Genomic DNA, 18,636 nt, shown 5'->3' with positions numbered 1-18,636 from the left:
TGTGCGTTACTATTGGTTACTGGTGGCCGCTTCCCACGGCCTTCCAGCCAATAGAATATGCCGAGGCGTAGACTAGTGTTCGGCGTGGCGCACACGGCTCCCGCCCCCGTGGGCGGGACAGCAGTGGGGGTTGGGCTGAGGAGGGCGAGGCCTGTGATTGACAGCCGTCGCTCCCTCCCTCGGCCACCTCCCCCACTAGAAGCCCCCGCCTGGGCGCCTGCGCCCCCGTTCCCAGCCCAAAGCCCGCCGCCCGTTGGAGGCCATTGGCTGGCCTTTGCGCACCGCGGATCGATTTTCCAGGTGCGGAGTTCACTCTTGCCGCGGTTGCTTCCTTTGGGACCCACGGCGTCCAGCAGCCAGGCGCAGAGTCCGAGGAGGAGGCAGCGCAGAGCGGACCCGACGCGGCGCCGCCGGGCACCTTCCCCGCAGGCGGTGGGTGAGCCCTGGGAGCTGAGTCTGCGGCCCGGCTCTGCGCCGCTCACCTGCCCTCCCGCTCCCGCACACGCGTGAGATCCCAGTACAGTGTCGGAGCGCACCAGCGCGAGGTAGCCGAGACCGCGGAGGAGGACGGGCCTCCGCCCTGCGGCGCCGGCACGGCAGAGGACACTGTGGCACCGGCGGGGCCGGCAGTTCCAGGGTGGGCACTCCCAGCCACCTGGGGAGTGGGCGAGGGTCCGAGGCCCACTCTCCCCTCACGCTCTCATCCCCGTGCCCCCAGGTCGGGAGGACGGCGGCGCGCAACTTTGAATCATCCGTGTGGCGAGGGCTGCGGCTTCCCCGGTCCCAAATGAAGGGCCGGTTCCCGGACCCCTCTTTGCTTTAGAGCCGAGCCGCGCCGATGCCGTCACGCTCTGCGCCTCCTCTCCCGGGACTTTAACAGCACGCTGTCCTCCACCGACCAGGTGACCTTTTGCTCTGAGCCGGATCAGAGAAGAATTCGGTGTCCGCGCGGGACGATGCCTGAGCAGGAGAGACAGATGACAGCCAGAGAAGGGGCCAGTCGGAAAGTGAGTTTTGTTCCCCCGCGTCCGCGCAGCGTGCTCACTCCCACCAGGAGGATTTTCCTCCCCGCATTCGGCGCTTACTCGCCCCCAGGGGGTGCGCAGGGAAGGCCGAGCCAGACCCCAGCTCCAGGGACGTCTTGGCGTGGGAGAAAAGGACCCTTTAGAAAAAGTGTGCCGTCAACTGATGTTTGGGAGCAATGGAAAACCCCGCACCTCAAAATTCATCTTTATGCTTTTAAGGGGTCTGATGCTGGAGAGATAAAGTGAGCGTCGAGTTGCTGTGCTAGAGCCCTAATGGCTCAAAACGATGAAGTTAGTTACCTGGAGAAGTTACTCACAGCCTGGTGCTTGGACCAGATATGGTATATCGAGGTCCTGGAACTTTTATAACTGTTTTAAATTCATTTTAATTGTACAAGTAATACATTAAGACAGTCTTTTAAAAATGGAAACAGCACAGAAATATTTTGCACAAAAAGCAGATCTGTTTTTCAGTCTTTTTCTATTCACGTACATTTGTCTTCATTCGGCAAATATTTATTGAGAACTTACTATGTTTCAGGCACACAGTGTTGAGTTGATACAGTGGTTAACAAGACATGTATGTATATGTAATATGCACACATTCAGAGAAATCTTTAGGTTTCGTTTGTATGAGGTGTTAAAATTTTTGTTTTACCTAAATGAGATCACTGTATGTGTATTCTCTTTTTTCAGTTTAACGATATATCTTAGAGATTGTTTCACTAACTAATTCAGTGCAACCTCTGCACAGTTTGGACGCATCATAGTTTATTCATGGTTTCCTAGTGGTGGACGTTCTGTTTGCTACTTTTTTTCTCTCTCTCTTGCAAGTGAACATCTTTGTACATGATTTTTAATGCTGACAGTATTTCTTTAGGATAGATACTTAGGCCTGGATTTCTGGACAGAACAGTAGGCTGTTTCTTTTCCACAGATTTCTGAAACTAATTCACTGACGTTGCTGGGTGCCCTTTAGTAGTGAATTCATCTAGGCTCCGGTGATACAGAAATGAAAACTAATGGATTAGTGGACAGACAGAGAGAGGCTGGTTAGTAGGTGGTTTGTAGGGTATGATGACTATGCATTTGATAGGAGTATGAAGAAATGTTGGGAGGGGTGGCTTGTACAGAGGAGATTTCAACTTCCTACAGTGTCCCCACCTAGAGAAAGAAATCCTTATCCTTCCAAATCAAGCTCAAGACCTGCCACCTCCTTGAAACGTTCTGTAACTGCTCCTGCCCATGTTGACCTGTCTTCTGGAATCCTCTGATAATAGCTTTGACCAGCGTTATTGAGCTTACTGTGTGCTGGGCATTGTGTTAGGCACTCATATCCCTCTATGTGCACTCTCGCGTTTAATCCTCACAAAAACCCTTTGATGTAGGTATTATATCTTGTTATCAACATTTATTCAACAAATTTTTTTTTGTGTACTATGTGCTCAAACACATAGTACTCAAAGTTTTAGACACTGGGGATTTAGGTAGGACCAAGACCTTGCCCTCATGAATTTACATCCTAGTTGGAGATAGGAAAAAAAAAAGGGATAAACAAATGTATAGCGTAGGAGTTAAGGGAAAACTTCTCCTGTGCCCCGTGAAGCGTCACTGAAAAATCAACTGACAAATGGCAGATTAATAGGAGAGAAGGCATACACATTTACTAACGTGCCGTGAGAGTCTTACAAAATACGGTCTCAAAGGAAGGCACGGTGGTTGCCACATTTATACTATCCTGAGGTTACAGAAAGTGTGGGGGCTCTAAGCTTGGCCAAAAACAGGTTATGGTTGTAAATCAGGTTATAGGAGGGAGAGAAGAGGAGACCTGGCTAGCAAAGGTGGTCTTATGTAGATGAAACCTCACAGGTAGCAGCCCTCAGGGAGAAGAAATGTTTCAGACCTTGAAGGTGCCAAACTCAGCTAATCTCACCCAGATCCAGACAAGGAAGGGCTCTCTGAGAAAAACTGGCTGCATCAATGGAGATTCTCAACAGATGCTCATCTCCCTCACAGTAGGACTACTTTTGTCTGTAGGCCCTCTGAACGGCCATCTCAAAATATTTCCAATAAGTCTGTTTTGAGGTGAAATGTTTTGGTTTCATTCAATAGCTTTATTTCAGGTACTAGTAAGTACTATGAAGAAAATAAAGCAGTTTGGGTCCAGGAGTTCAAGACCAGCCTGGGCAGCATATCAAGACATCGTTTATACAAAAAAAAAAAAAATTAGCTGGGCATAGTGGTGTGTGCCTGTCGAACCAGCTACTTGGGAGGCTGAGGCAGGAGGATGGCTTGAGCCCAGGAGTTTGAGGCTGCAGTGAGCTGTGATCCCACCACTGCACTTCAGCCTGAGTGATAAAGCAAGATCCTGTCTCAAAAAAAAGAAAAGAAAAGAAAGCAGAATAAGGGAATAAGATAGGGATTGACATGGGTGGAGAGGAAGATGCTGTTTTAAGTAGGTGGTCAGGGAATGATTTCTCTTGGGAGGTAGGATTTGAGTAGAGACCTGAATGATTCAGATTTCAGAGAAGTAGCCTAGGTTGAGAAACCGTAAAGTGTGAGAGTCCTACGGCAGTCATGTGATAAGAAGAAATATATACTTGGTCTTGTCCCAAGTTCCTGACATAGAGCTTCTCAAACCGTTGTAATTTCCTGAGAGATGGTGATAAGAGCATCTTTTGTTACTCATAACAAATCTCTTTCACCCCTACCTGAGTTTCTGTTAATGAGAGGGCTCTTGATAGGCCCCTAGATAGCTTCAGGATGGAGACTGATTGCCGGAAGAACCAACCATGTGATTAGGGGATTCGAACGTTCAGCCCTGTGCTCCAACCTTTGGAGATTGTGCCAATCACCAATGGACAATGATCTAATCAGTGATGCCGGCAGAATAGAGCTTTCTTTAAATTTTTATTTATTTAGTTTTTCGAGAGGTAGTCTCACTCTGTTGCTAGGCTGGAGTGCAGTGGCGGGATCTCGGTTCACTGCAACCTGTGCCTCCCGGGCTCAAGTGATTCTCCGGCCTCAGCCTCCTGAGTAGCTGGGATTACAGGCGCACGCCACCACACCCAGCTAATTTTTGTATTTTTAGTGGAGACGGGGTTTCACCATGTTGGTCAGGGTCGTCTCTGTCTCTCGACCTCGTGATCCGCCCGCCTCGGCCTCCCAAAGTGTTGGAATTACAGGCGTGAGGCCACTGTGCCTGGCCTTTTTTTTTTAACCAACGCAGTGGATCACAAATAGAGCTTTCTTAAAAACCCTAAATGATGGGTTTTGGAGAGCTTCCTGTTAGTGAACACATCAAGGTGCTGGGAAGGTGGTGCCTGGAAAGGATATGGAAGCTCCTGGAAACCTCCATTCCCATATTTTGCCCTATCTTTTCCATGTGGTGGTTTCTTAGCTGTATTTTGTATAATAAACTGGTGATAGTAAATAAAGTGCTTTCCTAAGTTCTGCGAGCTGTTCTAGCAAATTACCCAACCTGAGGAGGTGATTGTAGGAACCTCCTGACTTTACAGTTGGTCAGGAGTACAGATGGCCCAGACCCAGCGACTGGCATGTGAAGTGTGGGCATTCTTGTGGTCTTGTGGGCCTGAACCCTTACCTGTGGGGTCCGTGCTAACTCCAGATGGTTGGTGTCGGAATTGAATTGAATTGTAGGGCACCCAGTTAGTGTCTGGAGAGTGAGCATTGGTTGGTGTGAAGAAAAACCCCACACATTTGGTGTCAGAAGTGTCATGAATGGAAACAGTACAGAAGACATGATGTTAGAGTTTGGGGAACAATAAGAAAGCTAGAGTGGCTGTGGCATAGGGAAGGAGTGGGAGTGATAGAACAGGAGATCAGAGTTCATCATTGCTTTACAGATGGGGAAACTGAGCCAGACACAAGTTAAGTAACTTGCCCGATGTACCTTGCTAATAAGAGGCAGATCTAGGATTGAGTCCTAGCCAGGCCTGCCTGACTTTCTCAGCGATTTTTTATTGTCAAAACTTACTTGACACTTGGTCATACCACCTGGTATGATTATTTAATGAATATAGCTTTTATTTGCAGCTCTGTGCTTCTTGAAATGGGAAGCGGGTTTTTACCGTTTAAAAAACTATTTCCCACAGCACATGTAGGTGCACCACAGTTGTTCTTGAATGAATGGATTCTCGACATGATTTCTCCACATTGTTTTCTCTTCAGAGGCCTCTCTGTGGGGCAGCAGTGACCTGGTCATTCAGCCTTCAGTCCACAAACATTGTGGAGCACTTTCTGTTTGCCTGGTACTGGGCCAAGCAGGGGGATGCATAGATGAAGAGAGGTCAGCCCCTGTGCTGGATGCATGCTGGGACAGAGCTGTCTACATGGTACATCACCCACAGAAGGGGCAGAAAAATTCCTTCAGTGGGAGGTGGTGCTTGAGTGGGTCTTTCAGGAAGAGCAGACATTGATTGGGCACACAGGAGCATGGAGAGAAGGGCGTTGAAGGCAGAGACCAGCATGTATAAAGGTCCAGAGGACTGGAAATGGAAAGAGGCATTTAGGGGACTGTGAGGGGAGTGGCAAGGCTGGAAGAGTGGAAGGCTGGAAGGTCTGTGGAAGACCCTGTTTATCAGGCTAGGAGTTTGGACTTTACCCTACAGGAAAACAGCGTAAGTCACTCCTGCAAGGCAGAGGGTGAACTGGGCAGGGAGCTGCGGGAGACCAGCTAGAGACTGTTGGAAATGATCATCCCCATCCAGACCAAAGGTGGCTGAAAAGCCTGAAAAAGAACTGTAAGTTGGGTCTTCTACCCTTATTCTTTATGGAATTGTCTTCTCAGTAGAGAAACTAGGCTATCCAAACTCAACTGTCCTGAGTATTAGAGGCCAGTGGTCGTTTTAGCAGCAACAGAGTGCAGTTGGTACCTACGGAGCAGGGTAATAAACTAAGCAAGTGACAGAGATGGATTTAAGTGCTTCTTTACATGACACACATTTTCTTCTCAATGGGAGGGATGGAGATGGCCCAGTAACATGAACACTGCTCACTGATGCCATAGCATAGATATCGAGGAAGTATCCGTGTTGAGTGCTGAGAGCCCCGAACAGAGATTTACCCACGAATTTATTAACAGCAAGCCAGTCATTAGCATTGTTTCTGTGGATATTCATTAACTAAAAGTATCCCTTGTGGGAAACGAAGGGATGGGCCGAAATAAAGGGGTGGGTCTGGCTAGTTATCTGCAGCAGGAACATGCCCTTAAGGCACAGATCGCTCATGCTGTTTGTGGTTTAAGTACGCCTTTAAGCAGTTTTCTGCCCTGGGCGGGCCAGGTGTTCCTTGCCTTCATTCCAGTAAACCCACAACCTTCCAGCGTGGGCGTTACGGCCATCGTGAACGTTTCACAGCGCTGCAGAGATTTTGTTTATGGTCAGTTTTGGAGCCAGTTTATGGCCAGATTTTGGGGGGCCTGTTCCCAACAGAGGCACAAAGGGACTAAGATAGAAATTAGTACCAAGAAGTGGAGTGTTGGTATAACAGATCCCTGAAAATGCAGAGTTGGCTTTGGAACTGGGTAAAGGGTAGAGGCTGGAAGAGTTTGGAGGTACATGCTGGAAAAAGCCTAGATAGCGATGAACTAAGCATTAAGGATTATTTTGGTGAGGGCTCAGAAGAACAGAGCTATAGACAGAACCTGAATCTTCTTAGAGATTACTTAAGTGGTCATGATCAGAATGTTGGTGGAAGTATGGACAGCAAAGGTCATTTTGATGAGATCTTAGACAGAAATGAGGAATATTTTATTGGGAACTAGAGAAAAGCCCATTCTGTTTTTATTTATAAAATGGCAGAGAACGTGGGTCAGTTGTGTCTGTGCCCTAATGCTTTGTGGAGGATAGATGATGAACTAGATGAAGAGTGATGAACTAGGATATTTGGTGGAAGAAATCTCTAAGCAGAGTATGCAGGGTGCTGCATGGCTTCTCTTGATTGCTTATAAGAAAATGCAAGAAGAAAACAAATTAAAGACAGAAATTATAATCAAAAGGGAAGCAGAATTTAGAAAGATTTGGAAAATTTTCAGCCTGGCTAGATCATAAAGAATAAAAAGGCTTCTGGGAAGAATGACCTTAAAGGGGTTTGGGAGGTCTTTGGGATTGCTCCTCCTGTCACAGGCCCAGAGTGCCTGGACCATGAGGGCAGGAGGGAGAGGACCATACCCCGCCAGCAGGGCTATGGGTCTGGTTGCCCAGGGCCACCTTGAGCCTCTGCTTCCGGCATTCTGCAGTGCTCCTTGGCCACCCCGGGTGTGGCTCAGGTGTGGCTTGGGCTGCTGCTCTGGAAGGTGCAGGCTATAAACCTTGGTGTCCATGTGGTGCTAACTGCAGCTGAGCAGAGTTCAAGAGCTGTGGAGTGTGGCTACTTTCATCTAGATTTCCGAGGATGTCTTGGAGAACCCGGGGCCCAGGCAGAAAACGTCTATGGGGAAGAGCCACCACAGAATGCCCCCACTAGGACAGTACCATCAGAGTCATGAATTGGGCAGTGCCAGACTACATAGTTCAGGGCTCCATCTAGGGGGAATGAGGGAAAGACTTTATAAGTGTTCAGGGAAGCAAAACAAAGAGAATAATTGATTGGTTAAAGTAGAAAGGCCTAGTTATAAGCTGTCATGAGATTGGAGAAAAAAATAAAAATAAGGAATAAAAAGACCCTAGTTAGAGTTTAGTTGGTGGTTCCTGATTGATGAAGTCTCTAGTTAGAGATAGTTAATGGATTATGATTGGTTAAGCTTTGTTTTACTGTTTATATTGAGTTGGGTTTGGTTTGCTTACATAGGAACCTGAAGTGTTGGAGTCATCTCAGCCTAATTGCTTCCTGATTAATGATTTGTTAACACAAGTTAGGATGCAACTCCATCTTCCTGATATCTCATGGCCTAAAACAGTTGTTGGTGCTGCAGCCGTGTATTTCAAGTTGCACATAGCTGAAATAAGGGAAAGGCAAGGGTAATCCTGCTCTCTCTCTCTTTTTTTTTTTTGAGACAGAGTCTTGCTCTGTCAGCCAGGCTGGAGTGCAGTGGCACGATTTTGGCTCACTGCAACCTCCCTCTGCTGGGCTCAAGCAACTCTCCTGCCTCAGCCTCCCGAGTAGCTGGGTTTACAGGCATGTGCCACCATGCCCGGCTAATTTTTGTATTTTTTTTTTTTAGTAGAGACGGGGTTTCACCATGTTGGCCAGGCTGGTCTTGAACTCCTGACCTCAGGTAATCCGCCCCCCTCAGCCTCCCAAAGTGCTGGAATTACAGGTGTGAGCCACCGCGCCCGGCCAGTCCTGCTGTCTTTTAGGAAGCCTGCTTAGGAGCCCTGACAAACAACTTTGCCTTATATTCCATTGGCTAGAACTTTGGCCAGTTTTCAACATCTTAAAATGGGAAGATTTTACTATGTAAAACTCCAGCTATCCACCTTCTCTTGGAAGCTCTGGTGACACCAGGCCTTTTGACAGCAGTTGGCTGGAGCTGAGGAACAGCTGCCTTCTCCAGGTGGGGCATGAGCTCCTCCTGTGGCCGCAAGCCCCGCATGGCCTGTTCTGCTCATTTAAGTCACTGCCTACTTGTGACAGTACAGGCAAACCTTTGCTTTATTGCCCTTTTGAGATGCTGTATTTTTTTTTTACCAGTTGAATGTTTGTGGCAACCCTGCACTGAGCAAGTCTACTGACGCCATTTGTGTAACAGCATATACTCACTTCATGCCACATTTTGGTAATTCTCACAATATTTCAGATTTTTCATTATTATTATATCTGTTATGGTGATCTGTGATCAGTGCTCTTTGATGCTACTGTTATAATCATCTTGGGGCCAGTGTAAGATGGCAAAGTTAATCTATAAATGTGTACATTCTGACTGCTCCACTGACTCCAGCAGTTCATGTCTCTGTCTCTCCCTCCCTCTCAGGTCTCCCTATTTCCTAAGACACAACAATATTAAAATTAGGCCAAGTAATAACCCTACAATGGATTCTAAGTGTTCAAGTGAAAGAGTCCACTCCCTTTAAATCAAAAGCTAGAAATGTTTAAGCTTAGTGAGGAAGGCTTGTCAAAAGCTGAGATAGGCTGAAACCTAGGCCTCTGGTGCCAAACAGTTAGCAAAGTTTTTAATGCAAAGGTAAAGTCCTTGAAGGAAAGTAAGTACTACTCTAGTGAACAGATAAATGATAAGAAAGCAAAACAGCCTTACTGCTGATATGGAGAAAGTTTTAGTGATTTGAACATAAGATCAAACCAGACACAACATTCTCTTAAGCCAAAGCCTAGTCCAGAGCAATGTCCTCAGCATTGAAGCAAGGCCTTCCACTAGCAGAAAGACCATGACTTACTGACAGCTCAGATGACTGTTAGCATTTTTTTGCCATAACATATTTTAAAATTAAGGTATATGTATTTTTTTAGGCATAATGCTATTGCACACTTGATAGACTATAGTGTAAACATAACTTTTATATGCACAAGGAAACCAAAACCTTTGTGTCACTCACGTTATTAGGATATTTGCTTTATTGTGATGATCTAGAACCAAACCCATGGGTATCTCTGAGAGATGCCTGTATTTGAGCTTAGATCCCTGGCTTGAAGGGATAAATGAATGAGTAAGTGAGGGAGGAGGGAGCCAGCTTTTGCATGAGGCTTGCTCCCTCCCTCCCTCCCTCTCTTCCCCCTCCCCTCCCCTACCGTCTGTTCTCCCCCTCCCCTGCCCTCCTGTCCCTTCCCCCCTTCCCTCCCCTCCCCTCCCCTCCCCCTCCCCTCCCCCTCCCCTCCCCCTCCCCTCCCTTCCCCTCCCCCTCCCCTCCCTTCCCCTCCCCTCCCTTCCCCTCCCCTCCCCCCTCCCTTCCCCTCCCCTCCCCCCTCCCCTCCCCCTCCCCTCCCTTCCCCTCCCCTCCTCCCTCCCCTCCCCTCCCTTCGCCTCTTGTTTCACAGGTTCTCTGTTGCTCAGGTTGGAATGCAGTGGCAGGCTCACTGCAGCCTGGATCTCCTCGGGCTCAGGTGATCCTATCACCTCAACTTCTCGAGTAGTTGGGACTGCAGGCATGTGCCACCATGCCCAGATAATTAAAAAAAAATTTTTTTTTTAGAGACACGGTTTCACCATGTTGCCCAAGCTGGTCTTAAACTCCTGGGCTCAAGTGATCCTCCCATTTCAGCCTCTCAAAGTGCTAGGATTACAGGTGTTAGCCCCCACGCCTGGCCCTGAATGTTGAGTATTGTCGGAAAGTTTAGCAGTCTTTTTACAGCAAACACATTTGTAAGTTGTTTTTGCTTGGCATTCTTTGTCATTCATTCAACAAATACTTATTGAGAAATTCTTTAAGTGTCAAGCACTGTTTTAGACCTTGGAATAAATCAGTGACTGAACAACATAGATGTGAAGAGGCTGTGTGTGGTGGTTCAGACCTGTAATCCCAGCACTTTGGGAGGCCAAAGTAGGCGGATTGCTTGAGCTCAGGAGTTCGAGGCCAGCCTGGATAACATAGTGAAACCCCTGTCTCTACTAAATAAATAAATAAATAAGCAAGCTGGGCATCGTGGCATGCACCTGTAGCCCCAGGTACTTGGGAGGCTGAGGTGGGAGGATCACTTGAGCCAGGGAGGCGGAGGCTGCAGTGAGCCAAGATCATGCCACTGCACTCCAGCTTGGGTGACAGAGTGAAACCCTGTCCTTAAAAAAAAAAAATGTGAAGGATTCCTGCACTTGTGAAACTTATATCCTAACTGGGGAGATAGTTGTTAAAAAGAGTAAGTAAAAGATGTATTATTGCATTTGGTGGTGATTGAGAATTCTCGAGAAAAATAAGACAAGGAAGGATGATAGGGAATTGGGAGTGTATGAAATTTAGATAGGATCACTTGGGGGAAATCATTGAGAAGTTGACGTTTGAGCAAAGATTTCATGGAGGTGAGGAAGTGAGCCCTTTGGATATGGGATGTTGGAGGGAGGTATTTCTAAGCTAGTAGACAGTTCCGGAGGCAGGTGTATGCTTTGCTTACCTAAGGAACAGCAAGATCAGAATGACTGTTTCAGAATGAGTAAGGGGCCAGGAGTGTGAGGATAAGTTGGAAGGTAATGGGAGGGCTGCAACTGTATAGTCTTACAGGTCATCATTGTAAGGATTTTAGGTTTTATTAAGCACATGGGAACCCCCTGGAGGCATTTTAGAGGAATGACATCTTGTGACTTCCTCTTAAAGGTATTCTGACTTTTGTGTTGAGAATAGACGTTAGGGGCTAAGAGCAGAAGCCAGGAGGTCACTTAGGAGATTCTAAGCAATAGTGCAGGTGAGATGAGCTGGTGGCTTGGACCAGGGTTCTTGTGGATGTGTTGAAGTCATTAGATGCTGGATGCATTTTGGTGGTGGAACTAACAGGATTTGCTAAACATTTACATGTGGGTTTGAAAGAAGAAGATGATTCTTTTTTACTTTTTAATTTTAAATTCATTTTAATTATTATTTTTGAGACAGAATCTCACACTGTCACCCAGGGTAGAGTGCAGTGGTCCAATCACAGATCGCTGCAACCTCCACCTCCTGGGCTCAAGTGATCCTCCCACCTCAACCTTCTGAGTAGCTGGGACTACAAGTGTGCACCACCATGCCCAGCTAATTTTTTATTTTTTGAAGAGGTGGTGTCTCACTATGTTGCCCAAGCTGTTCTGAAACATCTGGGCTCAAGTGGTCCTCCTGCCTTGGCCTTCCAAAGTGCTGGGATTACAGGCATGAGCCCCTGCGCCTGGTTGAGATTATTCTTATCAAAGAGGGATCCAGGATTTTTTCCTGGGCAAGTGGAAGGAAGGAGTTGTATTTACTAAGGTGGGGAAGACTGTGGGAGCAGCAGGGGAAGGGCAGGATATTGAGAGCTCTGTTGTAGACAAGTTAAGTTTGCGATGCATATGAAACACCGAGGAGATGGTGATGAGGCATTTGGGTCTGTAAGTGTAGAGTTGGGAATTGTAGGCTATAGGTGGTGATATAGTCTGAATGTTAATGTCCCTGCCAAATTCATATGTTGGAACCTAACCCCCAAGGTGGTGGTATTAGGAGGTGAGGACTTTAGGAGATGATTTGGCCATGAGGGCTCTGCCTTCTCAAATGGGATTAGTGCCCTTATAAAAGAGGCTTGAGGGAGCCACTTTGCTCTTCTGCCAGTTGAGGATGCAGCAGCAAGGCACCATCTGTGAAGCAAAGAACAGCCTTCACCAGACATTGAATCTGCTGGCTCCTTGATCTGGGACTTCCCAGGCTCCTGAACTGTGAGCAGTAAATTTTTGTTGTTTATAAATTACCCAGTCTAAGGTATTTTGTGATAGCAGCCTGAGTGAGCTAAGAAAGGTGTACCTCTCCTGGCCTGGATGAGTGCACAAGGAATGAGTAGAGATGGAAAAGAGGTCCAAGGGCTGAGCTGGGGGCCACTGCAGCACTTGGAGGTTTGGGGACTTGGAGGCTCTGGCGAAAGACTCTGAGTAGGAGCTGTTGGTGGGAAGGATAGGAGGAAAATCAGGAGGTGGGGCAACTTGGAGGCTGAGCTTGGAGACAAGGACTGGTCACCTTGGGCAGTGTGTCACTGGCTGAAAGTAAGGATGGGGGTGGGCACTGGGGACCTGAGGAGCCAGAGAGGGGATAGGACCACTGTCGCGGAGAGCGAAGGGTGAGCGGACTAGGGGGTATTTGGACTGCCAGGTGGCAGCACGGGTCCTCCCGCAGTTCGTGGTGCTGAATCAGAGTGTAGGCAGCCAGCCTGGATGTGCGTTCTGTCACATTCTTGTTGAGCTGCTAGAGGACAGGCGTGAAGCCAAGTGGAACTGAGAGTAAAGCCGTGTTGGAGTTTTGCAGGAAGGTGCCAGATGATGAGGGCAGCCAGTGAAGTCGAAGGTGCATGGAATGAACTGTGAAATGGAAACATTGGCTTTTACTTTTCGATAATCCCATTGTTTCTCTTTTTGGCCATCCCATCTCTTCGTAATTTAGAACTATCATAATCGTTTTTCACTCAAGACTGTTCAGCCAAGTGCAGTTTATTTAAGAGAACTCCTTCAGTGAGCTTACTTAGGTATGTGTTTGTTTGTGCCTGTCTCCTGTTAATAAGCTGATATGAAAGTCCTGCTGAGCTAGTTGTTTCAGTCTTGGAGATCAGCAGCGGTATGGGGAGGAGAAGCCAAGCCTCTGTTAAAGCCCACCAGTCCTTCCCTCCCCCGCACCCAGCACCTAGTGTTTGAGGAATTCAGACTTTGAATACTGCTCTTTACTACTGTTCTTCTCTCCTAACTTGCCAGTAAACTTCCAAGGGCAGTATGTGTCTTGTGCTCCTCTCCTGGTCTTCTGTTGTGCATACACTTAAATACGTGGCTCTCAGGCTGTGAATAATCTGCTTTGGTTAACACTCCCCTCTGTTCTGAAGGCTGGGCTGCTAGAGCCCTGACTGTTGGTGGCTGTGCTGTTTTCAGTGCTCATGTTCTCTTCCTGGGAACCCAACATATGCAGCTTTAATGTCAGGCTCTGCCCTCCTGTCCTGTCACAGGATCCGGGACTCCTCTCCCCATCTTGGGAGGGATGGCCTGGGGATTTCGTCTGGGAAGCCCTGCCCAGTGTGAGCCTCTAGCTGGACTGAGCAGGTAATGTTTGTGAGTGCTGAAATATTTTAACCAGATGTCCCTCCTCCAAAGAGCCCTTTGTCCTGGAGGTTCATGGAAACATGAGCTGCCCATCTGCCTTTGGGCCCAGGCTTCTCAGGTTGCAACAAGATTGTTTAGGACACCAAAGAGATATTTATTTTTATACAGGAAAGATCCACAGACTGGGAAGGTTAATAGGAGGTAAAGAAGATGAATTTTCTTCTGGAAAATGGCTTGTGAAATTTGTACATATGGAAGACAGAATAATCTAGTGCAAGGAAATCCTTGAAGACCTAGAAGAAATATGTGAGGGACTGATAGAGTTTGCCCTTGCGTTGTGGTAAGGGGGACAAAAAGTACCATGAAATTCTAGGTAGAAAGCACATTCTGGGCAGTATATAATTCAACTCATTTATTTAAATATGGTTAAATATACTTATTCAAATGTAAATATATAAATATTTAACTGCTTAAATATACTTATTTAATGTCTGATATTGTTCATCACCATGTTAGGTCTTTGGGCAGCTAAGATATGAGATCCTTGTGTTCCAGGATCTGACCACGTTTCCCAAAGTGAGCACATGCCCATAGGCATCAGTAACAAGTGTGGACTGAGCTGACTGCAGCCTCAGTGGACAGAGAAGACTTGTCCTCCAGCAGTGTTACAGGCTGACCACCTGCTGGCACCCTGATGTTGACATTAGTGATGCTGGAATTCAGATAAGGGAGAGAGCTGCTAGCAGGATTCCACAGAGAGGCAGGACTTAAAGGATAAGGATTAGATGGTGCCGGGAAGGGGAGGAGCAGGGAAGCCAGGGTCAGGTGTGAGGAAAGGGGAAGGTGCTAGAAAGAGGAGTTTGGACTTAATGCTGTAGCCTAGGAAGGTGGCCCATGCCTTGGCTGTTCCACACGTCTCTTAGATTCTATGGGAGCAAAGGAGAAGCCACTGTGTTTACCCCAGACTTGCCTTCTTCCCACCCTCCCCGCTCATCTTGGTGTAGTCATCACCGTGTGTTCAATCTGTGAAACTGGAAATGGCATTGTCATCCTCAGGCCCCCACTTTTTGTCACCTGCTGTGATCCAGCAGTCACTGAGTTGGGAGGCCTCCTCGTTTGTTTAATCGTATTCTACTATTAAATTTCCTGCCCCTTGTAATCCCTCCTCTCCTGGGTCTTCATTCTTGTTTCTGCCCAAACTGTTTCCAGATCACAAGTATGATTCTGTGAGTTCTCTGCTCAGAAACTCCTGGTGATTCTACACCACCCACAGGACAAAGTCTAGACTCTGCCCTTTCTAACCTGGCCCCAGCCCCTTTTTCTGGCTGTCTTCTGGGTCTGAGCCACCATCTAGAAATGGTTTGAATGGTGAAGTATTTCAATTTCATGGAGCTAACAGAATAGATTATTTAAAAGCATGTGGGACATATGATCCCAACATATTTTCCTTATTAGCTATTCATAGGCACAGCACAGAAGAAGCATTTATATTTATAATGATCTCATGTCACCAAGGAAAAGTTAAAATATGTTCAATAACTCACTTTAAAAGGCAGAAGAAAAATAGATGTCACTTTGGGGAATATTTTCACCCAGAATGACAAAATTTTTAAAAAATCTAATGCTCAAAGCGATGAGCTTCAGTTACCTGGAAAATCTACTTCTGATGCCCCATAAATGAAATGTCAGGTGGTCAGCAGGGCATGTGGGGCTCCTGATAGATCCTATCAGGAAGGGAGAGACATAGATAAGCAAGACCTGAAGAATCACTAGAAAGCAATCACAGATGCACCTGATGTATTTACATGGGCTCCCATAGAGGCAGCTGCACAGCCCCGCAGTGCTGGCCTCTGGCAGGGAGGCTAGGGTTGGGGCTCAAGGCCTTTAGCATCAAATGTACCTTTCCTTTGATGAAAATGGGTTTGAATGATATTTCTTGGAAATTGAGGCAGGTTCTTTGTTTTTTGGCTGAGCACTTAGGAGATAAGAAACAAACCCAGACACATTTTGGAGGAGTTGGTTGCTCAGCATGTGCTTTAGAAGTGATAGCAACCGCCGCAAGTGTAGTAAGAAGCAGCAGGATAAAGCAGGCACTAAGGGGCTTTGGTGCATGGACCAGCCTTGGGGTTGCCTTTCCTCAAAGAGAACAGATCTCTCAGTCAGGAGTTCTTGGGGCAGGGATGACAGTGTTAATGGGGGAGGAAGTGTCACTGTGGGCAACCTATGAGGAGGCAGCCTTCAGTGACCTTGGGCATGTGTTCTGAGTGCCCTCATTGGGTGCACACCTTAGTGACCCCCTGCTGGTACGTTCTGCTGTGAAGAATAACACGGAGAGACAGAGTGATCATTTTACCCTGAATTCAGTTCCACACTCACTTGCAGCAGGAGGTATGGCTGGAATTAGTGGCTGTGGTGGAGCTGTTCCTGCCATGGGGGATGTGGTCTCTCCTTCTGGTCCCCGAGTGGTGGGGTGGGAATGGAGGCAGCGCTGCCCGACAGAGCAGGCTGCTGCTGGAATTACCACAGTGTCGTGTGTCTCCTCCTATTAATCCCCATGTGGAACAGCAGGTAGCCTGAGAAGCCTGAAATGTGCCTTAGTTCCTGGCCATGGTGCTGCTTAAACAGATGAGCCTTGTTAGCCAGTTTGTGCAGTCAGTTCTTACTGAAGTCAAGCCTTTGGTCCAAGGGAAAACAAAGCTGCAGGAAACATGGAACTTTCTTACATCTTCTTGAAAATGCAAGTCATGTTGCCTAGGAAATACTTCTCTCACCAAGTATTCTGCACCCTGCCAACATTGGAGCTGTGGAAGAAGCAGCTGAAGCAATTCCAAGAAAGTGCTAGCAGTTTGGTAATAAAAGGAAGTGGCATATCTCTCCTGCCTCTAGACTGGGTTTCTGGGAGTGCACATGGCCAAAAGGAAACTGCTGCACTCTGGCAAGTGATTACATGCTGTGCTCATGGACACCTTGGCCAGGTGTCCAGTGTGCGCTGGGTGAGGGTGTGTATGGGCTGTGTGCAAAGATCTGCAGTGCTGCACGCAGTGTGTTGAGTGAGAGGGTGCCAAGTGCTGGGACGGTTGTAGATAAACAAAAGCAAATAGGTGCAGTACTGTGCAGCCTGCCCAAGTTCCCAAAGCTTGCTGCCAGACTGAAGACTGCTGGCAGCCTCTCCTGGGCTGGGTCAGGAGTAGAAGGGTGTCTTCCCCGTGCTAATTAGGAGGACACTTCTAAAGCATTTCTCTCTAACACAACCAAATAGTCTGCTGAAGGTGAACTGCTTTAGTGAGGAGGGAAGCCGTGGCCGTGAACTCAGCGATAAGAGAAAGCCAGGGGTGATGTGCTCCAGAGCCCCGAGCAGTCCTTCCTGGCAACTCTGAGTGACCAACATGTGACCCTGCTGTCTGTCCACAAGCAGTGGTCCTTTAGGAAGAGCCCTGGGGTTAGGCATTCAGCCAGGCCAGTGTCTACTGTGGAGGAAGGCACTCCATCGTCAGAGGAAGGAGAATTTCCACAGAGAGTTTTGAATGGAACCTGGGAAATGAGTTCCAGTCAGGTCAGTGCAATTGCAGATGGGCTAAAAAGCCTGGAAGGGCTTGGACCCATTTTAAAGATGGAGGTTTCTCTCCATGTCTCTTGTGTGGGATATTGGGGAGAGGTCTGGGGAGCGGAATGAGAGTGTGAATGTAGCACCTGGCAGGAGTCAAGCTGATTAATTACACCATGGCTTGGAAGTTTGGGTTTTGTTGCTTTTTATTTTCAGAATATTTTGTAAGCCTTTATGAAGCAAAAGTTTTCCACAATGCAAGTCAAACAAAAATGAATCCTTCCTTCTTTTTACTAATATGTTTTATAGTGTATACCTTATTTTGTTAATCTGTACATTTTAACTAAACATTTTGAAAATGCTGCAAAATGAAGTTCCTTTTCTTAAGCAAATTGAAGTTTTGTTACTCCAAAGGTTAGGTCATGTCCAAAAGTAAGACAGTATAACGTTTTGTAAAAATGGTGCCTTTTAGCAGCATTTCTGAGCAGACTGGTGGTGTGTACAGGGTCTTTTTCATTGACCTAGTCAGACGAAAATAAAAAACAACTTTTGAAGGCATTTACTAGTTAGATGCAAAGGAAGGTTTCATAAGTACTTTGCTTCCTCTAAGACTTATTTTTGTGCTGTTCATTGGTTAAAGTCCCAAAGACTAAAGGAAATTTTGTGAAAAGAACTTTCAAATGTGCTATGCAAGAGATTTACATACGTTGAAATCACAGGGTACTTGGATATTGAAGACAGAAACTCCTTTTGAGTATTTAAAGATTCTGCATTTTGCTATCAGGTTTTTAACCAAGGATATAACTATGCTCGGAAGTATTTATTTTAAAATATTAAAAGTGTTTTTTGGTGTTCTGAATTTGTGGAAATTTCCAAGAGACTCCTTTAAAGTTTTTCCCCGGCAAATTTAAAAATATGAAATGTAGAATTATTCAGCGGCTGCCAGTTTGGGTAGCTTCTACACAGAGGTTCGAGTGGTTTTGGGGGAGAGAAGTGAGGTGATAGATACAATTTTAATTACTTTGTTTTCTAAAGTAGTTTTATAAATTTCATTTTATGTCTCTTTAAACTGTATTAAGCCAGTAACTAAACTAATGTGTTAAATCACTTCGAATTTTAAAGAGTGACAGAGCATTTAATCTTTTAATCAGGCTTTTCATATGTTGCTGGTTTATACAATATACGGTGAACATTTATACTTTTAGCCATGTGTTTAAAATAGTGAAATATTAAATATGTTGGGGTGCAAATGCTTGAGGCATTTTTAAAAAATGTCCAAACTGTTACTTTACAATTTCCAGTCTATATCTGAAGTTTTGAGATATGATGTGTGCTGGCGATTTTTAAGGCCAGCACCAATCTGTGACTAGCGGGGCAACCTGAAGCTGACTAGGGGAGCCTCTTCAGAAAGGAGGGCTGGGGAAGAG

At 46.5% G+C, this 18,636-nt stretch overlaps 1 protein-coding gene across 7 annotated transcripts in view; it reads left to right on the top strand.

Moving 5' to 3' along the window:
- The first annotated feature begins 160 nt into the window (after positions 1-160).
- Positions 161-18,636, top strand: part of ATP7B (ATPase copper transporting beta) — a 79,935-nt gene continuing 61,459 nt past the window's right edge. For 3 of the 7 annotated variants that reach the window (XR_002008539.3, XM_019039854.3, XM_055359893.2), the window contains exon 1: positions 187-1,007. Coding sequence is in view for 6 of the 7 variants with exons in the window: in XM_019039854.3 (XP_018895399.3) it covers positions 957-1,007 (51 nt within the window). In the remaining variant the exon portion in view is untranslated. Of the gene's footprint in view, positions 1,008-18,636 lie in introns of all 7 variants that reach the window. The other 4 variants (XM_019039853.3, XM_055359895.2, XM_019039852.3 and 1 more) reach the window with 2 other exon arrangements.

This window comes from Gorilla gorilla, chromosome 14 (genome assembly GCF_029281585.2).
Source record: "Gorilla gorilla gorilla isolate KB3781 chromosome 14, NHGRI_mGorGor1-v2.1_pri, whole genome shotgun sequence".
In the NCBI taxonomy this organism is placed as follows: Eukaryota; Metazoa; Chordata; class Mammalia; order Primates; family Hominidae; genus Gorilla; species Gorilla gorilla.
The sequence above is the reverse complement of the archived record's forward strand: the minus strand, read 5'-3'. Positions and strand labels throughout refer to the sequence as shown.